Below are 23,504 nucleotides of genomic sequence, written 5' to 3' on the forward strand. Positions count from 1 at the left end.
TAAGGGTATAACCTTTTTCCCTCATTTCCTCAAGAATTAAGTGTGTCAAATATTGTTGAACAGCCTAACAATATTTGAATGACCAACCACTTAATGATGATGCCAAAGTCATTGAACATGGGTGTGGAAGAAGCATCTACAGAAGTGCCATTTCTGATGACTATGTGGCATATCTCTAAGAATTCGAATGTGATATAGGAATGCGTAATGATCCAGTTTCATATTCACTAGCCATTAAGTGTAATAATTCTAATAAATGGATTGATGCATGATAGATGAGTTAAAATCTATGGATTAAAGTCTAGGACCCTGTCGAATTACCTGATAGACAAAAGTATATTGGGTGTAAATGGGTCTTCAAGACCAAATTCGACATAAATGGTTTAATCGAACGATTTAAAGCCAGACTTGTTGCCAAAGGTTATACTCATAAAAGATAGCATTCATTATAAAGAGACTTTCTCTCAAGTATCAAAGGACTCACTTAGAATCATTTTGGCACTTGTAGCCCATTTCGACTTGGAACTACATCAAATGGATGTGAAAAACTGCTTTTCTAAATGGCGATTTGTAAGAAGAAGTCTACATGAAACAACCTGAAGACTTCATTAAGAAATGGAATGAAATTTTTAGTCTGCAAACTTAAGACATCAATTTATGGACTGAAACAAGCTTCTCGACAATGGTATTTTAAATTCCATGACACTATTACTGCTTTTGGTTTTAAAGAAAACATTGTTGATCGGTGTATATACCTCAAGGTTAGTGGGAGCAAGTTCATATTTTTGGTTTTGTATGTTGATGATATATTGCTTGCTAATAGTGACATTGGATTACTACATGACACAAATTATCTCTCTAAAAATTTCAACATAAAAGATATGTGTGAGACATCCTATGTCATAGGATAGAAATATCTTGTGATCAATCACGTGGACTCTTGGATTGTCTCATAAAAGCTACATAGATCGAATCTTTTAGAGAGATACGGCATGAGTGCATGTTCTCCAAGTGTTGTTCCAATTCATAAAGGTGACAAATTCAGTTTGAATCAATGTCCAAAAACTGAATTGGAACGTAAGATGGAAAATATTCCTTATGCATCTATTGTGGGAAGTTTGATGTATGCTCAAGTTTGTACTAGACCAGACATCAACTTTGCAGTTGGAATGCTAGGCTGTTACCAAAGTAACCCTGGTGTTAAACATTGGAGAGCTACAAAGATAATAATGAGATACTTAAAGGGAACAAAAGATTTTATGCTCACATTAAGGAAATCTGATCAACTAGAAATGATTGGATTTCCATTAAAGCTAAATTTATGGCTTGCTTTGAAGCATTAATGATTGCAAAATTTTATTTCAGGCCTTGGTATTGTCTCCTTAATATCCAAGCCCTTGAAATGTATTGTGATAATAGTGCAATCGTATCTTTCTCTAAGAATGACAAGTATTCAAAGGAGCTAAACACATGGAATTAAAGTTTCTTGTCATGAAAGATGAAGTTCGGGAACAAATAATATCTATAGAATGTATAAGCACACAGCTTATAGTTGCTGACCCGTTGACTAAGGCGTTACCGCCTAAGACATTTATGGAATAAGTTAACATAATGGGTCTTGGGTATGGAAACGTCTAATCTTTATGTTTTCATGTTGGTTCAGACACTTAAGTTATGGATATTTTGAATTCAATAAAGTTGTTTCTACTTTTCCTGCATATACTTATTATTTGATATGCATATGTACGTTTTTAGTATTAATGCAGGAGGTCTTGAAATAAGATAATTACGGACGCGGTGTCACTTAGATTATATTAGAGTGGATATTGGTGATGTGGTACATGGAAGGAACTATATCGATTGAATGATATACGCCCGCCATGACCCGCATTAGTAGTCTCTCTAATATAATACTTATGTTTACCAATGATGAAAGTATTTATAAAGTCCAATATTATGCGCGCCTTATGTTTATTTTGTCTATTTTATTGTGACTCTGTCAAGTGTGACAAGTGGGAGAATCGAAAACTTTGTGTCCCACATGTTCGCCAAGTGGGAGAATGTAAGTTTTATGTCTCACATATGTGACATGCAATAGAATCCTAAATAGAATTGGATTTTTCATATAATACATGTATTTGGTATAAGACACATTTTTCCCTAATTAATTAGTTATCAATTAATTATTGTATTAATTAGAATGAAAAATGGACGTTTAATCAATTATCCATAATATATTCCCTAAATCATAATTAGTCATTAAGTTTGACTAATATCATGTTCCTATCTTAATATGGAAAAGGAGAATATAAGGATATATATATGTGCAGATTTGAGTGCCATTAATTGGCAAAATTATGGTAATCATTATAGTAAAAGGAATATTCTATTCCTTGATTACTAAGTAAATAAACGTGCATATATATATTTTATGATGTGATTAGAATTGACTTGATCAATAAGAAATGTCCATATTAATTATTTTATTAGCCACTTTGATGGAAATGGCTTTAAGGTTTGATAATTAGGTTTTGTCCTCTCTCTGCCTATAAATACAAGTGTGAGATCCCATCAAATCACATACATTACAGAGAACACATAAACGAGGGAAAGAGAGAGAAACAAATCCTTGGAGTTGGAGTTGCGCTACTACACCAAAGAAAGTCCGAGGAAGTTCTCCGTCTTCCCCAATCGCTTCCGCTATGGATCATAAAGGTAAGTTTTCGATCCATTATGTTTATGGTTACTACGTGAAATACATGATGTTCGAAGATCTTGCTTTATTTATATTCAATTATGTAATCTTGAATATATGATGATAAATAATGTCCTACATCTTCGTCTGGTCGCTGTCTTTCGTCTTCCTCTTCTTCTTTGGTTTTTCGTCAGCATCCAATGCTTCGAAACTAGCATTTCCATTTGGCACTCCGCTGCTCTAACTATGTAAACCTGCAGAAGAAGAAACAATGGACACTTTATTACCAAAATTTGATGAATTATTCATAATCATACATCATGCTTGAATCTTGTTTGCTCAATCAATTCAAAGACTAGAGTTTATGATCGAGTGCAAATGCTCCCCATCCACCACTAAGCCCCGCTTTCTTGCCAATGAAAACAGCCTCATATTCGGAGCCTTCCTCGTTCTCTAACACCGACATTTGCTACATTTAAATTCATTTACTCATTCTTAAAAAAAATAATAAATAAAATTTTTTATTTATAGAAACTACTGTGAAATGGCATTAATTTTATGAATATACTTTATTTTTGTGTACATATGTGCATAATAGTCCCCCGTCATCATAGATACCGTAATTTTATTAGTAGTAACATTTCTTAGGACCGACCATAAATGATGCCACTATTGATATATTCTATTTCAGCAGAAGTTAAATAAATCTGCACAACCTTACAGTAAAAATTTATTTTATCATCCAACCGGCCAAAACTCACAATCAAATGAAATCTTAGATGAAAAATAAGAAATTTGAGAACAAAAACTATAGTCCAATTTATCCAAGGAATGCTTGATTGAGACACACGCACGCACGCACGCTTCAGTTTGTCAAAACATTAATTTTATAAAATCTTTGACTAAATCATAATGACACATCCCCACGTGGAAATACATAAATAACTAAAAATTTCCTAGTTTTAACTCGCATTAAAAATATTTTGATGGCCGGTTTCTTGACTTTCCTAATCAAACGTAGCAAATTTGCCTCATTTATTCAAAGAGATTACAAATTTAGAAATATTTAATAAGTTGCTAAACTATGTGTCCTAGGCTGAGATTTGTGTGCTAGTCAAGGTGCTTGACTTTGAGGGAACATATATACCTACTAATTCGACTAATAATAGCTCAATTAGTTGGTTGTCTCACAGCCCATTGGTTTATTAACAAAATTGGCTTGACTTTTTCCCCTTTTGCTTGTACGTAGTTTTGCTTAAGGAAGATTGTAATTTTTTGATTTTAATGTTTGGGGTGAATCGCGTGACCTATTATAGGGAAGTTTAACCCTCTTCGACAATTTTATATATGTACTATTTCCTCCATTCATAATTAAATTTCTCAATTTTTTTTTTAAATTTCTTATTTACTTTTTACTACTACTATTTTGCATTGCACTAACTCATCACATTCATATTTTATTTTAAAACTAATAGTATTATAAAAATAGGACACACACTCCACAATTTTTTCTACCCACTTTTCACTACATTTCTTAAAATTCTTGTCAAATCAAGTTAGTACTTAATATATACTCCTTCCGTCACAAGGTAATGAGTCGTATTCATTTTGAGTTTTTTTTTTACCACATTATCTCCTATTTTATCCATTTTTTATTAAAATCCACACGGAGTCAAAAATTCCTATTTTTAGGAGACGAAGGGATTATTCTAATAGAATCCATAATAGTTTGAGACTGTGTATGCACAGCATGTAGTGATAAGGTCAAGCAAAAACTACAAACACATGGGCGGCCATAGGATTAAATGCTGCTTTAATCTCTGCTTGTTCGACTTGTACCATCCCCCCCGCTTCATATCTTGTACTCTACTCTCTACCACCTTCCTAGATACTGGTCGGCAAACCACTAGATTTTCTATTTTCTACTTCAAAATCACCTATATTTGTAAATTGGGTATTTTAGACGGTTAATTACAAGAGGGTTTGTCTCATTTATTTTCTTTGATAAAAGTCACAAATCACAAGAGCACTAGTTGCTTTTTTAATCTTTTTCTTGATTGACTTTAAAGGGTAATTCTACTTTCGAGATTTAAGTAAAGGGGGATGTTTTTGGGGCAGTGTGCTATATTCTTTAGTCCTACTCCTACATTGTATTTGTGTCACTGTTTCATTTGATGACACATAGAAATACAGGGTTTATTAGCATGCTTTGCTTTTCAATCCAACAAAGCCATACATTTAATTAATTTATTATTCAATCCTGCCTTGGTTGCGGGCTTAATGCTCTAATCCTTTTCCTGTTTTCAGGGCTCTGTTTAGTTATTTTTCCAAACAATTTTCTTATGTTGTTGGTAAAATTACAACCAAGAGTTTTTAATACTACTATTGCAAACACAAGAGAGAAAGAGAGAGGAGACAAAGATAAATCATTCTAATCGTGTGCCGAAATATTCAGCCAAACAAATACTCTCTCTCTCTCTCTCTCTTCATTAAAACTTTGTCCAGTTCTTGACTCTTTTCCCTTCCTCAAACAAGATTTGTCCTTGTCTTTTGCAACCTTTAAATCAAGAATGTGCGTTTTTGGAAGTCTAAGAATTTCAAGGTAAGATTTTGATAAAGATCACTTTTTTTTTGAGGTTTCCCATTTCAGTTTTTTGAAGTATAGGAGTATAAATTTTTGCAGCACAAAACTTTCTTAGTGGGATATTATAGTTAACAAATATGGAGGGATTTTGATAAAGATCACTTTTTTGAGGTTTCACATTTCAGTTTCTTGATGTATAATTTTTGCAGCAGAAAACTTTCTTAGTGGGATATTATAGATAACAAATATGGAGGGCTATTCAAGAAAAGATGAAGGGTGTCGCCAGTTTCTTGATTTGGTCACCAAGGAGGGAGAAGAAGTGCATGCAGCATTTTCAGAAGAGAAGAAGCTTGAACTAAGCCTTGCTCCACCAGGTCAAGATTGGACAAACAAAAATCCCTCAAGATTTGCTCAAAATCCGTGGCAATCTTCTCATTTTCTCCACCTTGAGTCACAGCCCTGTAGCAGTAGAGCAGCTCCAGATTTGAAAAATCCAGAAAAAAAGACATTTACACCTGCAAATCTAGCTGTGCCCAACAACAGTGCTCAGAAAAGGTGATTCAGCTTTGTTTCTTGTTTTCCTTTTATCTTTTTTTATCTAATTTTTTGTCTCTTGTTTTTAACATTGTTTCAGTGGTCCAGGGTTCTGTTTCACATAGTTTATGTTGATTCATATCTGTTTTATGTAAGAATCAGAATTAATTTCTGTTTTATATATTTATGTCTTGTGGTACAGTCACATGAATCTCTTGTCTTGTTTAATTAATACTCCACATCATGTGATCCATTCCATAAATCCAATTTAGGCAAAGTTGAAGATGATTAAAACATATGCATTCTCTTGAACTTATGTTTATGGAAAAAATGAAAAAACAAATCTTAAGTGCTTCATAAAACTATAGGACTGCGCCTGCAGTGGTCGGATGGCCACCTATCCGATCTTTTCGAAAGAATCTAGCAAGTGCCGGTTCATCTAAACCGGCTGTGGAGGACAAAAGCCATTTGAAAGCTGAAGAAAACTGCGGGAAAACCATGTTTGTGAAGATAAACATGGATGGTATTCCAATTGGAAGGAAAGTGGATCTGATCGCGTATGATAGCTACGAGAAGCTCTCGTTTGCTGTTGATGAGCTCTTTGGAGGCCTCCTTGCCGGTGAGCCAGCCTAATTATCCATATGGTCCCTTTGTGTTGGCTGCGGAATCTCATGTTGTATTCTTGATTGTTTTGTTTAGCTCAACGTGATCAAGGGAAGGCGATGAGAGGCTTGCTGGATGGGAATCGGGGATACACCCTCGTGTATGAGGATAACGAAGGGGACCGGATGCTCGTTGGAGATGTCCCTTGGCAGTAAGCATCCATGCCTTTTTTCTCATTATCATACAACTGTTCTTTTTCAACCTTGATCACTCATCCTTACAAATAGTACTAAATCTTGCAGCATGTTCCTCTCGACTGTCAAGAGGCTGCGTGTCTTGAAAAGCTCCGAGCTCCCCGCGTTGTCGCGTGGTGAGTTGTTGTGATTCCACACTCTTGTCTTACAAAAAATGATTCCAACTCCATTTGTTTCTTGCAGGTGGAGATAAACAGAGGAAGCATATGGCTTCCACACCACCAAATTAGCCTATCATGGACAATGCCTACTTTCATCAATCAAATGTACCATAAACTTTGTTTCAAAATCCTCAATTTCTGTAGGAATCATATGTAACTGCAATATTTTATTCTCCAGATTTTAATTGCATTTCTGCCTGTTTCTGTTTTCTTCAATCTTTACCTAATAGTACTACTCTACAGCAACTGGATTTGTCCTTGTGAATCCAAAATAATTTACAAAACAAAATTCTTGTATTGGCAAATATCTTCACAATGACTTGGATACTTGAGCTATCAAAAAAGAAGAAACATTTTCTCCACGTATGCTTCCACATTTTCCACAATATTCATCACTTATTTCTCCCATTTCACATTTGTTATTTATAACTTCTAATTAAATTGATAGGATGGACATTAATTTGCAATTTACCAAACGTTGCTAAAAGAAAACACTAACAAAATAATATTCATCCTTAATGAGACAAGATTGAAATTTTTAGACTGCTTTATTTCTCCCACTTCTGCCAAAAAAAATCTCATGTCCACAGAAAAATCGAACATTCCTCAATGTGTCATCACCATCTCTACGTCTCAAAGAGAACTGAGAGTTCTCTATCATCATTCTCCACTTGAAAAATAGTGCAAAGGAAAGAAAAACAAACACGAGATTTCTCACGACGTCTCTTCGAGATAGAGCGAATGGGAAGCAGCGAGAAGAGCTGCGCCAATGCCCGACCCATCGTTGAAGTGCTCAAACACGACACTCGATTTGGTGGTGTCCCCGATCAGCTCAAACACCGTGTTCTCCAAGCACTTTCTGTACTCTGTGTAGTGCTCATACAAGCCACCGTCCATGGCTATCATAGTCTTCTCTCCATTACCCTTGACAGAGTCCCTCCCCGTCTTCTTCAACACTCCCAAAATGCCTGCGGCCGCAAGACGAGCCCCACGTGTCGCAATTATGTTGCAGAGCTCTATCACCACCCTCCTCTTCTTCACGGAGATATGAGATATCTGAGTAAAAATCACATTGTCATATATACTTCCTGCTTGAGATCAAACAACGTGTGCCTTGTTTGCAAGGCGTTCAAACGAGCACAAAAAAAAACTGTACCTCCAGTATACTCTTCAGTTTTTCATACACCACCCTCAGATCAGACGATGTATCCTGATGCATAGCCGACATTTCTGGAGTCCTGTGTGTACGGGATCCGAAATCAAGCCTTTGTTTTTCATTTACTAAATAAAAATTCGACATAATAAGCAAGCAGAGTAACAGTATGTGACCGAATAAGACCATCTTCTTCTTTATATCTTCTCTTTCACATACACAGAAGACGGCTTCTGATCGGCTATATTGTACAGATAGGTCAATTATTTTCTTTGTTCGCAGTTTCAAACGTAAATAGAAGGCATTAAAATGTAATGTGGTTCTCATATTCCTACCAAATTCAAGTTTTCAGGCAAGAAAACTATGACAGTACTAAGATTGGAACGATCATTGCGAACTGATTATAAAATTCATTTCTTCATGGAAATACCTCAAAATATATGGAATCTTGAGTTTGGCTGGAACTTCATCACCAAAAAAACTAACTTCTTCAGCCAACCTAAGTAAAACTCGGCGTAAAATTTCTCCCAAGTACATCCCAGAAATTAGCTTCTCAAACATCTGCATATGCATAAATAATGTAGTTATTTGTGTAGTTTTGTAGTTGAAAAAAATTATAATGGAGTTATGCAGTTGAATAATCGAATGAGACATGTCTCCTACCTGTTCACCCGGATTCAGGCTATCAGTGTCCATTGCATGGTCATACTCTGTCAGCGGGAGATGTGACGATCTGAAGTTGCCCCACTCCATGTTTATAGCCTGAGTTGTGTACCATTTGAGCTTTGAAAAATTCGTTTGACCGATCAAATTAATAGTTTAATGCATAAGATCATTTGCTAACCATTTCACCGGATTTAGGCAAAGGACCATGCCATTTTGGGATGGCTTGAGCGCGTTCAACATATGCAGCATTCGATCCAGTACCCAATATTACAGCAATAGTAACATCTGGATCGGAATGTCTTCCTCCGGCTAATGTTCCAATCGTGTCATTGACCTGCCATGATCATCACAAACGGAAACAAAAGTATCTGAAATGAATATTTGAGGATATATGATACTCAAAAGTGATCTATGAAATTAAAAAACACAAACGCACCAAAGCTGCCACCCGCATATCAACACCCTTTCTCTTCAAGGCTTTTGTTAATTCAGCCACCACGTCTTGGCCGACCTGCAATGATCAATGGAAATATGACTAATGAACTAACAAAAAGTAAACGAGTAAGTGTGCTCAAGACGAAGTAGTACCGTGTCATTAATAGAGAATCCTTTTGTCCACCTAATCAGAGTTCCAGAGTTTATCGAATTCTGCATCACCGGGAATGAGAAAGTGAAACCCAATTCCCTCTCCTTCCCAGCAGGTTGTTCATATAACCGTTCTTCGTCAGCCACAAATTCAGCAAGCTTCTCCGCAATATAATCAAAAAGTGCCTGAAAATAGCGGGTTTGGATGTTTCAACAATGTGGTTACAACTCATGCAAACTAAAGGAACAATAAGCAATCCCTCACATCCGAGCTTGCACTCATCAGCGCAGGGGGGATTGATGCTTCGGCAAATTCCTGATGGACAACACCGCGCTTGCTGCCTCCTAACTCAACACGCAACACACGGAAGTTCGAACCCCCGAGATCTAGTGCATAAAAGACCCCTTCCTCATCTCTGGTGTAGGAAAATGCAAATGCACATCAAAACACAAACAATACACATCTAAAACGACAAGCGCAAACAACGTTCATCGCCCTTGTTTTAGCACAAAAGTAGTTATACATTCATTCTTGAAAACCTAGGATTCATGATCAGACTAAACAACATAGAAAAAGGGTAGCTTTTGCCTACAACAGAGCTCATCAAGAATCATCTAAGCAGCCAAGGATCTCCTATTTCACTCAAAACAAACAAGAAAAACAACACAGCAAAACTTCACAAATCCTCCATCCACATCAAAAAACACATAAAAAGACTCAAGATCTCTCTCCCTCACACACAAACACACACACATTGAAGCAGAGAGAGGTTATAATTCATACCCAGTGGGGAGATTATCGACAAAACTGATGAGCATCTTGAGCTTGCTGCCACCCTCCGATGCTAAACCAGCATGCATTTCAACAGTCATGGCATCTGCAATCTGCTTCAATTTGGCATCGGGGGTCCCACATTTCTCGTCAAATTCCTTGACAAGGGCCCTCGTCCGGGCCCACCTCCCATAACTCCTCATCCGCTGCCGCACCAGCAGTGCCGCCGCAGCCACCACCGCCGCGGTGCCGATCACCGCCACCCCGACCGCCACCTTCCCCATCTCCGATCTCGCGGATTAGGAAAGAAAAGATTAGATGCTTGAAGCTTTTGTGGTGCAAGAATCAAGAAACGAAAGAATTGATGAAATGAGTTGGGAAATAGTCAAATCACGGGAAAATAGAGAAATTGGGGTTTATTCTGGAACGAGAAAGTTTTTAATTGTGAGTGAGTTTTCTTTTAGTTTCAACTTTAAGTGTCGAGGTGGAAAGTCCGCCATTGAAGCTCTGTCTCTTAACTCTTTATTTTTGGAGATCTTCATTTATTTTTTATTTATTTTGTTGGATTTTAAAAAATTTAATTTCTTTATTTCAAAGGATTAAGGAAATACCCGATTTTATCTGAATTAAGTACTTTTATGTTTGCTTTTTAAATTTGTATTGCAAATTTTTAATATGATTTACCAATTTTAGCAAAAAGTTTCACATGCTTTCGAGATTTTGTTAATTTATCAATAAGAAAAGTTAAGTAGAATGTTACTTATTTGAGTAGCGATATAATTACACGTGATATCATTATCAGTCGCACATGTCTTACGTGAATGTGAATAGTACATAACATAAATAAATAAAAAATGAAATAGTAGTCCAGTCTCACCAATTACATAGATAAATATGATTATTAGTAATTTACAACATTTAATAAGAGGGCTAACCGTTGACCTTATAAAACAACAAACGTATGAGTACACAAGCTATTGACTAACTACATGAAGTTGTGAATAGTGATATCTCAACATATTTGTGACCTATTTGATTGAACCATTTGCTCGGTCAAGTACACTATCGTCCGTAGCGCCGGTTAGAGACAAAGTATTGCTTGGGATGGAATCTTGCTTCCAATTCTGATACCGAATATCCAATATCCAATAGAAATCTCATTTTATCAATTTTGTCCAGTTCACGTTAAAAATTTCATTTCACTTTTACCATTTTTGGAAAGTGGACTCATATTTCACTAACTCACTTTACTCATATTTTATTATAAAATATAGACCTACGAACCTTATTTTATTGGCTCTCAGTTAACCGTGAACCGAGAAAATAAGGTTAGGGTTTAGTTTTGGCTAATAGGCTTAAGCTAATCCCGGTTCTCGGTTCTAACCAAGAACCGAGAGGTTAGAACCGAATAACTGATATTTTTTTATATTTAATTTTTAACTTTTTATATATTGATTTTAGTTTTGTTATTTCAGTTTTGAAAAGCAAAAAAGCAAATGAAAAAGTACTATAGAAATTGTATCGTTCGTCGCCCGTTTAGGCAATTGGCATATTCTGCCAATATGAATATTTTAGTATTTAAATTTTATAGTGTAGGTTTGTGATGATATTATGGTTTAACTATTATTAAAACCATCAGTATTCTATCAATATGGATACTATATGATTACGATTTATGAATTCTGATTTTATGTTTAACAATTTGAAGTCTAGAATTTGAATTATGGATCAAATCCCAGTGAATGCAAACAAATTTTTTTTATTGTCTGTCACAGAATTTCGGTCCCTTCGGTAGAACCGAATAACATGTCGGTCAGAACCGATCGGTTCCTCAAATAACCGAACCGACTTAAGATTCGGTTCCGGTTCTTGAATTTGGAAAAAAAATGGATTCGGTTAACCGACTTATCGGTTCGGTTCTAACCGAACTGACCGAATCCTCACCCCTAATAAAATCAATATATAAAAATATGTCTCACATTCCATTAACTTTTTCTACCACTTTCATTTACAAAGTCAAACAATTTTTTAAAATTTGTGCCGGTCGAAAATGAGACTTCTATTGAGGACCCGAGGGAATACACATTTCTTTCTATACCAATTTTAATACTAGTTCTCTCTCCGACCAATAGAAATAGGTTGAATTTTTTTTTCATTCTTCCCAGAGAAAAAACTCGTATTCATTTATGAAAACTTTTTATTCCTCTTTTACTTTATATATCCTCTTTTACTTTATATATTATGTATGGGTCCTAACACCCAACACATTTTTTCCGACTACTTTTTCTCCTCAATTAAATATTAAAATTTATATCATCCCTAATTAGCCTAATTCTATTAGCTAGACAGAGGGAGTAGTAAATTATCACTAGCGGCAAATATACCTCAACTTGAACATCATTAGACAAAACCCAACAAACACATATGACATGCAAAAAAAAAAAAAAACATCCAGTGTAAAACCTCCAACCAATTAAAGAGATAACTTTACCAAAAACTCATGAAATCACACATGCATGGCATATACTACAGTATAATATTCAAACAAACCCTCAAATTCATTGAACAAACCCTAAACTTTCAATTCATTGAACAAACCCTAAACTTTCACAAGGTACAACACATATAAGACGAAAAAAAAATATTTACACATCATAGGCCGGATGTTGAAGACCAAAACTCTCAAAATCAACTATCGTAGGGTTTGGTTTCAAAACAAAACCTCCAAACCATGAATTCTAGTTCATCACGGTGGCTCTAAAGAAAGAGCCAAAGAACAGACTCACATATTCACATGAGCTGCAAAACACAATGTACAATGCCCTAGGAATCTAATGCACCACTTTTCATAATAGGCCAACTTAATTGAACTGTCGGTCTTCGGTGGAGTTTCAGGAATGACAAATGATAAACTTTCAGGAATGACAGACGATAAACATTTTGTTAAAGAGGGAACATTTTTTTTGTTAGCAAATTTTGTTAAGGTATCATTTTTGGTCCATAACGTTTAAAAAGAGCATTTGAGGTCTATAAAGTTCGATTTAACATTATATGAGCCTTTTTTTCACTGTTTTGATTTTTTTGAAAGATTATACCCTCAATGCCATGAATGTCTATTTACTCTCACTTCTGCATTAAAATATTTAATTTTTCTTTATTTCTTTCTTCTACCCCCAATAGGAAGTATGTCTTCAAAAACGTCCCTCCTTATTTTAAATTATATTTGGTGTAATTTTGTCAAATAACGGGGATATTTTTAAGTTTACATATAGTAAAACAAAATAAGATAAAAAAAATTTATGGATGGCTAAACTAGCAAAAATGATATCGTCGGTGGTTACGGGAGTAATTTTGCTCTAATTCATTAGAGGCATCATATTACATCCGATTCTCAATATGCCAGATTGAATTATTCATAAAATGTTCAACATTCAAAATTTCAGGTATTGACTTATTGCTATGATTGCGATTAAAGTAATTATTATTTCTGGCATTCATAATTCGCTCGATCCCCTTGCTATTCAAATTTCAAAACTTGAAAATTTCAGTTTTGCGATTAAAGTAATTATTATTTCTGGCATTCATAAGTGTCACATCATTGACTATCTTTGTCTCACTCTTAGCATGACTTCTTCATTGATGTTGCCTGCAAGAAATTCAATTTCTCCAAAGACAATTTCAGGAAACTTGCATAATGAGATTTTTTTTTATTTCCCCCCACACTTCATACTCTTTTCTTTATAGCAGTTGGTGTGGGGCAATGTTTTAAAAACTGGACCGGACTGGCCGGTTCGACCGATTCGGCCGGGAACCGGTAGGTGGTCCGGTCCGGTTTACCCTATAGAACCAATGACATGTTCAACCGCCATGAACCGCTGAAATCGGCGGCCGGACCGGTCTGGCCGGGAACCGGAAATCGGTTTAAATGCTTTTCAAAATTTAATTTTAAAATTTCGGCCTTGAGAGGTGTCAAACTCAAGACCTCATGATGAACTTACCAACAATTCTACCACTACACCAGAAGGACTTCTTCATAGAAATATGAGCATAAGTTAGTTTTATATATTAAACACGAAATATTTTATCTATATAAACTAATAATTCGTGTTAAATAGCAAAGTAATTAGTAGTGATATTAAATTATCATCCACTTTATTTATGTATCACTAACTGCTTGTTTTATTATTATTTGTATAATACGTGAATATGTGATTAACTATACTTAAAGTGTACTACTATTTGATTATATACTATTTACTCAATATATATTTTTAATTCATGTTTATTAATATATCTTTATGTATAATATTATTTTGCTGCATTAATTTTTGAATTTAATACTATGAACTTATTTATTTTTATACATAAACTATTAAAAATTTTTATTTACAATAACTTACTAGTAGTATAATTTATATATTTAATCATATTTTTTAATAAAATAATTAATAAAATTCTATCATTCACTAAAAGTCTAAACTTTTATAGGTGGAGGTGTAATGTTTTTGGGATATACTAAAAATATTTGGTATATTATTTAATTATATATATACACATTTATAATAGTATAACGGTTCGACCAGTGATTAAACTGGTTGGACCGGTTGAACCACGAACCAGTAGCTTCGCCGGTTCGTTGGCTGATCCGATTTTTAAAACATTGGTGTGGGGAGTGGGCATATGCTAGTAGTGTAAATCTCAATAATACAGTTCTACTATATGATAAGTATAATCGACTATAATATTTATTCATAAACATTAATAATAAAAAATGACTAAGGATATTTTTTTAATATTTATTCATAAAATATAATTAAAAAATGACTTAAGGATATTTTTTTATGCAATTAGAACGTCACATTAATTTTCTAAATATATGATCGATGCTTAAAAAAATATCCTTACTTTTTTTATCCCGACTAAAATTATGGGACGCAAATGGAAGCGTCCTAAAAAAATAAAAAGATTAAGATAATTTTTACTCAACTTAAGAACACTTTCTTCTGTGTATAATTATTTTTTTTAAAAAAATTATAACACAAATGATTTTGTGTCCCTAATTTTGTGTCCTTATGTTTTTTTTATAGTGCAAGGGAACTATAAATGTAAGGAGTAAACTATTAGAAATATAGTAGTAGTACTTTTTATGTTTTCATAATATCATGGGCAAATCTATTTTTATAAACAAGGCACTTTTTTGTAAGTAGTGATTTAAGTGAACACATTAATGTACACATTGATAAATATAGATTTAAGTCAACACATTAATGTAATGTACACATGGATAAGTTAGTGTAGATTTCAGTCTAACACGTTAATATACATATTAATCCCTCCGTTCCGCGTTAGTTGAGTTATTTTTTTTTCTGCACTCGTTTTAGAAAAATGATAGTAATTATAGGGTTAAATTATGGTAAACAAAATAAATGAGATTTATACACGGAGGTCAGCTCAATCTTCGTAAATTTCACATTACACAATTGTACTCCTGAATTATTGATGCGAAGCGTTGAATATTTCCAATTTTAAAGATTTGCTTACGCACTTTTACCTCTGTCACTCTCTCAGAATAGCTTTTCTATAACTTCATCAAAAAGATTTTCTGCCTAAAATGGCAGAGATTTCTGAGTGAAACTATCCCAAAGTCAATACCAAAATACAGACTCCCAAATCCTACAAGATTTGTTCATAACAACCCCAGCTATTTTCCATCTTTTATCTTGGGTGGACTCAAATATAATTAAAGTTTGGATTTTTATTTATTTTGCGTTGGGGTTTGTGAAAAAAATGAGTGTAGAGGTTGAACATGATTTGGCAAGAGGAGAATGAGAGTTGGTACAGGTGTAATCTTTTCCAAAATCCCATAATCAGTTTGTTGAGTTTTGATTTGAATATTAAAAAAAGGTGTCAGGATTAAATATTCTATAAATGGTGTCAGCTGAGAGAGAGAGTGAGTAAAATTTACAGAGACTTTTGTTTGCTTTTTTTGAATTTGAGGAAGGTCTGTTCTTGAGTAATTTTCAAGGTAGATTTTGAATATTTGTATGATTATTATTACCGCAATGTTTCACTTTTTATTGAATTTTGACAGCTCGTGGAATTTGAGGTCGTTAGAAAATGATTGTGCCTTCCTTTCCTTTTTCCCTTTGAGTTTGTAATTGGGAGAAGTGGAACTTTCAATTATGTGTCACTTTTTTCAAACTTTTTTTCTCTCATATTCCATTTTTACAACATGTTTCTTGGCCTTTTATGTTTTTTTTTAAAACATTTGTTCACGAGCTCATGTCGGATGGATAAAAATAATACTATCATTTGTTTTTCCATTTCAAAAAATTGAATCATGAAAGCGAATTTTATATAAGGCCCATAATTTGAGCATTATTTTATGATTTTGAATTGATTTGAAATTTATCATTTGCAATCTTTAGTTGAAAACATGGGGAAAGCTACGAGGTGGCTGAGAGCGCTGCTTGGAATGAAGAAAGGGAAAGAAAAGGAGCGGAATCGGTGGAGCAAAGATTCCGCCGGATTGAGGGATATTCCGGCCGTAGACGCCGCGTGGCTGAGATCTTCGCTTGTCTCATCGGAGAAGGAGCAGACTAATCACGCCATTGCAGTTGCCGCCGCCACCGCAGTCGCAGCGGATGCCGCAGTCGCCGCCGCGAAGGCGGCAGCGGCGGTGGTCAGGCTCACCAGCGGCGGCGGCGGTGCTGCCATCAAAATTCAGGCTGTTTTTAGAGGCTTTTTGGTATGTGAATTAATCATTCATATTTTTATTTGCAGTGTTTCAATTTCTTGAATTTACATTTTGAAATTCGGATAAATTTGAATGTGGGCCCGGTAATTCGGCAGGCCCGAAAAGCACTGAGGGCTCTAAGAGGGCTTGTGAAGTTACAAGCACTTGTTAGAGGCTATCTTGTAAGAAAACGAGCTGCCGCGACTCTGCATAGTATGGAGGCTCTTATTCGGGCCCAGGTCCTTGTTCAGGCCCGAAGGGCCCGTAGGATAACGAACAAGCTCCAGCCCGATGCCCCGTCAAGGAAATCCATGGTAAGAAGTAAATTTGAGGCTCTTATATGATCAACAATTTGAGATAATTTTGTGAATTTGGAGCAGGAGAGAAGTGAATTAATTCAAAGCAAGAGGATTCCCGCTTGTTTTGATCCATCGGGCGAAAGCCCGAAAATAGTCGAGATCGACACCTGTCGGGCCGAATCGAGGTCTAGGAGAATGAGCAACGATGATCGCTCTCTGTCTTCCCCTAAGAAATACGTCCTTGACCATCAAGATTTCGACTGGGGATTCGTCCCACAAGGATGCAAGTCTTTGACCGCGCACAACACACCGAGGTTTGGTTGCTCGGGCCGGGCCATGATCGTCCCAGAAGAATGCAAGTCCTCAAGTGGCTTTTTGGGCCGGGCCACCACACCTGCCAGGAGCGTGTGTGGTGACACTTTCCTCGGGTCATACTCGAACTACCCCAACTACATGACGAAAACGCAGTCGTTCAGGGCGAAGCTGAGGTCCCAAAGCGCCCCGAAGCAAAGGCCCGAACCCGGCCCGAGGAGATGGATGTTGTTGAATGAAATAGTGGGATCAAGAAGTAGCTTCACCGGTGTTAGAATGCAGGGATCATGTATTAAGGTCGAAGAAGATTTTGAGCTTTAGTGTGTGTTTTTATTTTTATGTGTGCTTTAATGTTGAAGTTTGTCTGTGGGATGGAACTAGCATAGATTATGTCTGTTGGTTTCTTTTACTTTGGCTCGCTGTGACAATACATAGAATTTTAAATGTGTAAATCAGTGTGGACTCCGCTCTCCATTTACTTCTATTATTTTATTTTTTTTATCAATTAATGAATTAAATTCGTGTCTAACCAAATATTTATATGGAGTACTTTTCAGGAGGAGTGAGTACTACCTTGCTATGAACATAAGCAAAACAAAATAATTACTCCATACTATAATTACTCCATACTGTAAATCTGTAAAATAATTTCCATCAGAATTCGACTATTACATGAAGTATACTAGTTCCTTCATTCCGCAGTATCGGAGTCATTTTGCTATTTTGGTACGTTCTGTAATAGTAGATTCATTTCCTTTTCTAGCAAAAGTTTACACATTTTTCCTCTCATACTATATTTTCTCTTCATCTCCCTAACTTTTTCATTTTTTATTGTATTCTTCATTTACTTAACCTACTTAATACTCCCTCTATCCTATTAAAAATGAAACGTTTACTTTTTCACACATGTTTTAAATAAATAATAATAAATAGTTAAAGTGGAGAAAAAATAAAGTAAAAAGAGAATAATATAAAGGGGACTCTCCTCTACATTATTTTCTCTCTTACTTTATTTTTTCACCACTTTAGGTATGTATTATAATTTTTTCAAAACAAGTGCGCAAAAGTAAACGTTGCATTTTTAATGGGACGGAGGGAGTATAATTTTACTTAAATCACTTGCCCAAAAAAAATGTTTCCACTACTATAGAACTATAGAACGGATGGAGTATATAATATGTAAATATGATTTTACCACCCTGGATAGATATTACTATCACTTTATCAACTTGGATATTAGAGTTTACGTTTTAGATTAAAATTTAAAAGGGTAATCTAGAGCCTAGAGATTATTCTTTTTTTCGATGTTAAAGTACAAAAAGCCACACCTTTTAATTCTTTGCTTTACTTTTCCACCCTGAAACAATTTTTTGAAACTTTTAATGCAAACTTTTTAGGTTCAATGTTAAACAAAGGAGTATTTTACGGTTTTTAAGGAGAATATAATATGGTCTACGTGCCGTCGTATGGACTCAAAATTGAAAAGAATGATCTTATATTATTTGATGAAAATAAGGTCTTAAATTCCTTAACCAATGATTAGGGCTTGATTTGACTGATAATTGCGGGGATTTCTTGAAATTTGTGGGCTGTTTGCATTAATTCAGGCTTTATTAATGTCATATTTGCAATTGTGCTTTTGTCCTCAACCTAAGTTCTTTAGTTTTTTATAATGGAGCTATTTTAATTTTTTCATGTAATAGTTCAGTGTCAAAAAATAAATCAAATTACCTTATTTTTGGCTCGTGATGTTCTATAACTGGATATATTAATTCGGGGGAGCCACGTATCGTTTTAATAAAATATTTGACAAATTTACTGGAAAACGAATTAATGATCTAATAAAATTTTAAGGAGAAGAGAAAATATATCTGTAAGGTTTACACTAGCCAAGATACAAACAAGTAATACAACTATTACAGAAGATCTACTAAGAACTAGCTTAGATCTTCAAATCTGGAACAAGCCGTTTGCTAATCCGAGAAACCTGAAACACTTAACAAACAGATCAAATTCGTTCACCCACAAGAATTAAGCAGAGGAACGAATCCAGAAGGTAAAAGAAAGAACAAAGAGATCAGAAAAGATTAATAGGCTCAAGTTGCATCACATACAACTGCACAGGCCTATTTATCCGACCCTCAATTCCTTTATCCACCGATTGATTTGCCCAGGACTGAGAAACTATAGAAGATCTGCTTCCAAGTATCCACAAGCCCTAGACTCAGCAATTCCCACATATTGCAGTCAAGCACAAGAGCCCTAGCTCCTACAAATCACTCCCTTCCTCAAGAACTCAAGAAAACCTCCCACAATCACGGTCAGATCCCTTAGACCAGAAACCAGAGGTTTCCTTACACAGATTCTCCCTCACAACTGACTCAGTGTTTACACACGCAGCACCACGAAGGAGAACACTCCAATCTCTCAAGCTCACAGCACATAGAGATCAACACAAAGGAAGAAGAGAAGAAACCCTAATCTCAACACTCGGAGAAACAGCACATCAATCACTGAAGGTAAGGGGGGAGAGAGGGAGTATATAAAAGACTCTATCATAACCACCAATACTCAGAAGACACGTGTAGGGTTAAGGAGTGAAGTGGGCTAGGGCCTTAGCAACAATCAGGCCAACACTCTCGGGCTGGTTACACAGGAAGCAGACCGGCCCATTAACTAGGCCCACTATATTACATTTCTCCACCTTGGGCCTTATCAAATCAGCAAGGAATTTGGCATGTGCTTTTCATCATCGCCTATTGATGCCTGCCAAGTCAATGACTAAACAGACATCAAACCCATAGTGTATCCATCAACCAGTTATATAAATATAGCAAAGAATAATACACAAGGATGATACCTGACCACTTTACCTATCCAGAGTCTATGTGAAGCTTTCTGACACAGTAGAGCATCTTCTCCACTGAGAGACACTTAGTCCCCATATCTGCTGGATTATGGTTAGTGTGGATCTTTTCAAGGAGGACTTCACCTTTCTCCACTACATCTCTGATGAAGTGAAACCTCACATCAATGTGCTTGGTCCTGTCATGGAAGACTGGATTCTTGCACACTTGAATTGCTGACTGACTGTCTGAGTAAACAATAATGGGATGCTTAAGAAACTTCAGCTCACTCATCACTCCTTTTAGCCAAAGTGCCTCTTTCATGGCCTCTGTGATGGCTATATACTCAGACTCAGTAGTGGAAAGGGCTACAATGTGCTGCAGCTGTGACTTCCAACTAATACAAGATCCACCAAGTGTGAAAACATAAGAGGTGGTGGATTTCCTCTTATCCCTGTCATTTGCATAATTTGAATCTACAAAGCCACAGAGGTGAGTATCATATGAACACTTAGAAAAATTCAAACCATAGTTGACAGTATGCTTGAGGTATCTCAGTAACCATTTCAGAGCCTCCCAATGTGGCTGTCCAGGATTAGACATATATCTAGACAGGCAAGAGACAGAATATGCAATATCTGGCCTTGTACTCACCATTAGATACATGACAGATCCAATTGCATTGGAATATGGGACATTCCTCATTCTTTGGACCTCAATGTCTGTTTTTGGACACTGGTCCTTACTAAGAATAAAGTGAGCAGCCAATGGGACAGTGGATGGCTTGGCATCCATCATACTAAACTTACTGAGAATCTTTCTTACATAGGAACTTTGATTCAAAGTCAGTTCCCTCTTCTTCCTGTCTCTCACAATGTCAATGCCCAGAATCTTCTGAGCATACCCTAAATCCTTCATATCAAAGTTAGTAGACAACATATTTTGCACATATTTGACAGCAGAAGAACTAGGACTCATAATCAGCATGTCATCAACATACAATAAAAGGAACACAGGAGTAGAAAAGAGATCTTTAAAGTAAAGACAATGATCAAAGGCACTTCTAGCAAAACCTAGGGACTGCATGGATTGATCAAACTTTATATTCCATCTCCTAGGGGACTGCTTTAAACCATACAAAGCCTTTTTCAAGAGACACACATGATCAGGGTATTTAGGGTCAACAAACCCTTCAGGTTGGCTCATGTAAATAGGCTTATCAAGATCACCATGTAAGAAGGCCGTTTTAACATCCATTTGCTTGAGATCCCAGTCAAAATAGGCACACAAAGCAAGCATTAACCTAACAGTTGTAAACTTAACTACAGGGGCAAAGATTTCTGTATAGTCCACTCCCTCTTGTTGAGTGAAGCCTTTTGCAACCAATCTGGCCTTATATCTCAGGCCACTCAGCTCCTGCTTCAACTTGAACAACCACCTGCACTCAACAATTGTACAATCTTTAGGTCTAGGCACTAAAATCCAAGTCTTATTCAGAATTAAAGATTTCATCTCATCCTCCATGGCTGTCAGCCACTTAGGGTAGAACATGGATTTAAGAGCCTGTTTGTATGACCGGGGTTCATCTCCATCTGATTCATGAACATTGAAAGCCAAGGCTATCAAGTTCATCTCATCACCCCATCTCTTGGGTGGTCCAATGTTTGTCCTCCTTGTTCTATCCCTGGCCAAAACATAGTTAGGAGGAACAGAAACAACAGAATCAGATAGTGTTGTGTCATTTAAGTTTTGAGTCTCAGCTGGGCCGGGTTGTGGCCAGCATTCTCTGTGTCTGGTTCTAAATTGTCCTGCAAAGAAGTGTTAGTTTGCTCAAACTCATAAGTCATAGGAACCTCCACCTCATTTGAGGTAGACTCCACCTCATTTGAAGTATCAGAGGTCCTAGAAGCAGTAGAATCAATCAAGCAAGGAAAGCCAGACTCATTAAAAATCACATCCCCGCTATTAGTAACCTTAAAACCAGGCTCACCTCTAAGCCATACTCTGTAGCCCTTCACACCTTCAGGATACCCCAAGAAAACACACTTTTTGGACCTAGGTTCTAATTTATCAGTTTTTGACAAAATAAAAGCAGAACAACCAAAAACTCTTAGGTGAGAAAGGCTAACAGGTTTTCCCCAAAACACAGACTCAGGATACTTTCCTTTTAAAGGAACAGAGGGGGACCTATTAACCAAATAAGCAGCAGTGGTTATGGCCTCACCCCAAAACTTTTTTGACAAACCACTCAGAGAAAGAAGACACCTAACCTTATCCAACAAAGTTCTATTCATTCTCTCTGCAACCCCATTTTGTTGGGAAGTATAAGGAACAGTCCTATGTCTCCTAATACCAGATTTAACACAAAGATCATTCATTTGAGAGTTGCAGAATTCAAGACCATTGTCAGTTCTAAGAGTCCTAACCTTCTTTCCAGTTTGATTTTCAATCAGACACAACCAATTTTTGAATTTTTCAAAGACATCAGATTTGTTTTTCAATAAAAACACCCACACTTTCCTTGAAAAATCATCAACTATAGACAGGAAATATGAGCAACCACCATGTGTAGTAACAGAAGCAGGCCCCCAAACATCAGCATGTAAATAATCAAGAACATCATGGCTGGAACAGGTAGGCACAGAAGCAGGAAAAGAAACCTTATGTTGTTTTCCTTTAACACATGTATCACAGAAAGGCAAAGGCAAATTAACATCATTATTGGTCAGAAGACCACTCTTACAGAGAATATGCATGTCTTTCTCACTCATATGACCTAGTCTATTATGCCACAAAACAGTGTTATTCACTTTAGCAACATTTGCAGCATTGACATCACATAAGGGCATAGTAGAGCATATGTACAGATTATTTTTCTTATCAGCTTTAAACATGCACAAAGAGCCCTTAAAAATTTTCATAACCCCATTTCCCCATCTACCCTCTAACCCTTCAGTCTCAAGAGCAGAACAAGACAAGAGGTTATAATATAGGCTTGGCACATATTTCACATTTTTCAAAGTATAAGAGATACCAGAACTGAACCTCAGGCACACACTTCCAATGCCTTCAATCCTGCACTGCTTATTGTTTGCCATGGAAATAAACCTATTAGTAACATGGGTTAGTTCAGAAAATAAATCTTTGAAGGGTGAAATATGATAAGTACAACCAGAATCAACAAGCCATTCATACTTATTTATACCAGTATTCAGGGAGGCATTAACAAAAGTTATATCACAGTGCATAAAGCAGGTACCAAGATCATCATCATCAGATTTAACCAGGCTGGCAACAATTTCAG

At 35.9% G+C, this 23,504-nt stretch overlaps 3 protein-coding genes across 5 annotated transcripts; 2 read left to right on the forward strand and 1 right to left on the reverse strand.

Annotated features, from left to right (window-relative positions):
* The first annotated feature begins 5,092 nt into the window (after positions 1-5,092).
* LOC125189228 (auxin-responsive protein IAA18-like) lies at positions 5,093-7,047 on the forward strand. 2 transcript variants are annotated; one of them, XM_048086517.1, is made up of 6 exons: positions 5,093-5,297; positions 5,489-5,834; positions 6,182-6,432; positions 6,513-6,627; positions 6,719-6,786; positions 6,854-7,047. In XM_048086517.1, exons 2-6 carry the CDS (start codon positions 5,527-5,529, stop codon positions 6,898-6,900), a joined length of 789 nt encoding a protein of 262 aa, XP_047942474.1. In that variant the 5' UTR covers positions 5,093-5,297; positions 5,489-5,526; the 3' UTR covers positions 6,901-7,047. The 2 variants fall into 2 exon arrangements, with proteins under 2 accessions (XP_047942474.1, XP_047942475.1); XM_048086518.1 differs by having other exon boundaries at positions 5,492-5,834.
* A 313-nt stretch (positions 7,048-7,360) lies between these two features.
* Positions 7,361-10,509, reverse strand: LOC125189227 (hexokinase-1-like). Its single transcript, XM_048086516.1, has 9 exons — positions 10,020-10,509; positions 9,501-9,651; positions 9,239-9,421; positions 9,087-9,161; positions 8,829-8,984; positions 8,648-8,746; positions 8,415-8,545; positions 7,988-8,069; positions 7,361-7,887 (listed from the first exon to the last, which is right to left on the reverse strand). Exons 1-9 carry the CDS (start codon positions 10,289-10,291, stop codon positions 7,546-7,548), a joined length of 1,491 nt encoding a protein of 496 aa, XP_047942473.1. The 5' UTR covers positions 10,292-10,509; the 3' UTR covers positions 7,361-7,545.
* A 5,463-nt stretch (positions 10,510-15,972) lies between these two features.
* LOC125187614 (protein IQ-domain 26-like) lies at positions 15,973-17,838 on the forward strand. Of its 2 annotated transcripts, XM_048084236.1 has the most exons (4): positions 15,973-16,032; positions 16,436-16,755; positions 16,860-17,057; positions 17,121-17,838. In XM_048084236.1, the coding sequence occupies exons 2-4, from the start codon at positions 16,444-16,446 to the stop codon at positions 17,673-17,675; spliced, it is 1,065 nt and encodes a 354-aa protein (XP_047940193.1). In that variant the 5' UTR covers positions 15,973-16,032; positions 16,436-16,443; the 3' UTR covers positions 17,676-17,838. The 2 variants fall into 2 exon arrangements, with proteins under 2 accessions (XP_047940193.1, XP_047940195.1); XM_048084238.1 differs by lacking the exon at positions 15,973-16,032 and having other exon boundaries at positions 16,383-16,755; positions 17,124-17,838.
* Positions 17,839-23,504: the final 5,666 nt, after the last annotated feature.

This window comes from Salvia hispanica, chromosome 5 (genome assembly GCF_023119035.1).
Source record: "Salvia hispanica cultivar TCC Black 2014 chromosome 5, UniMelb_Shisp_WGS_1.0, whole genome shotgun sequence".
NCBI classification, from domain to species: Eukaryota; Viridiplantae; Streptophyta; class Magnoliopsida; order Lamiales; family Lamiaceae; genus Salvia; species Salvia hispanica.

Excerpts from the sequence above, each read along its gene's own strand:
- LOC125187614 (XM_048084236.1), top strand. The coding sequence starts at position 16,444 with ATGGGGAAAGCTACGAGGTGGCTGAGAGCGCTGCTTGGAATGAAGAAA. Across the intron at positions 16,756-16,859 it reads CTGTTTTTAGAGGCTTTTTG|GCCCGAAAAGCACTGAGGGC; the intron begins GTATGTGAATTA and ends GTAATTCGGCAG. Across the intron at positions 17,058-17,120 it reads CCCCGTCAAGGAAATCCATG|CAGGAGAGAAGTGAATTAAT; the intron begins GTAAGAAGTAAA and ends GTGAATTTGGAG.
- LOC125189227 (XM_048086516.1), bottom strand. The coding sequence starts at position 10,291 with ATGGGGAAGGTGGCGGTCGGGGTGGCGGTGATCGGCACCGCGGCGGTG. Across the intron at positions 8,985-9,086 it reads ATATGCGGGTGGCAGCTTTG|GTCAATGACACGATTGGAAC; the intron begins GTGCGTTTGTGT and ends TGATCATGGCAG. Across the intron at positions 7,888-7,987 it reads AACTGAAGAGTATACTGGAG|ATATCTCATATCTCCGTGAA; the intron begins GTACAGTTTTTT and ends ATTTTTACTCAG.
- LOC125189228 (XM_048086517.1), top strand. The coding sequence starts at position 5,527 with ATGGAGGGCTATTCAAGAAAAGATGAAGGGTGTCGCCAGTTTCTTGAT. Across the intron at positions 5,835-6,181 it reads AACAACAGTGCTCAGAAAAG|GACTGCGCCTGCAGTGGTCG; the intron begins GTGATTCAGCTT and ends ATAAAACTATAG. Across the intron at positions 6,787-6,853 it reads GCTCCCCGCGTTGTCGCGTG|GTGGAGATAAACAGAGGAAG; the intron begins GTGAGTTGTTGT and ends TGTTTCTTGCAG.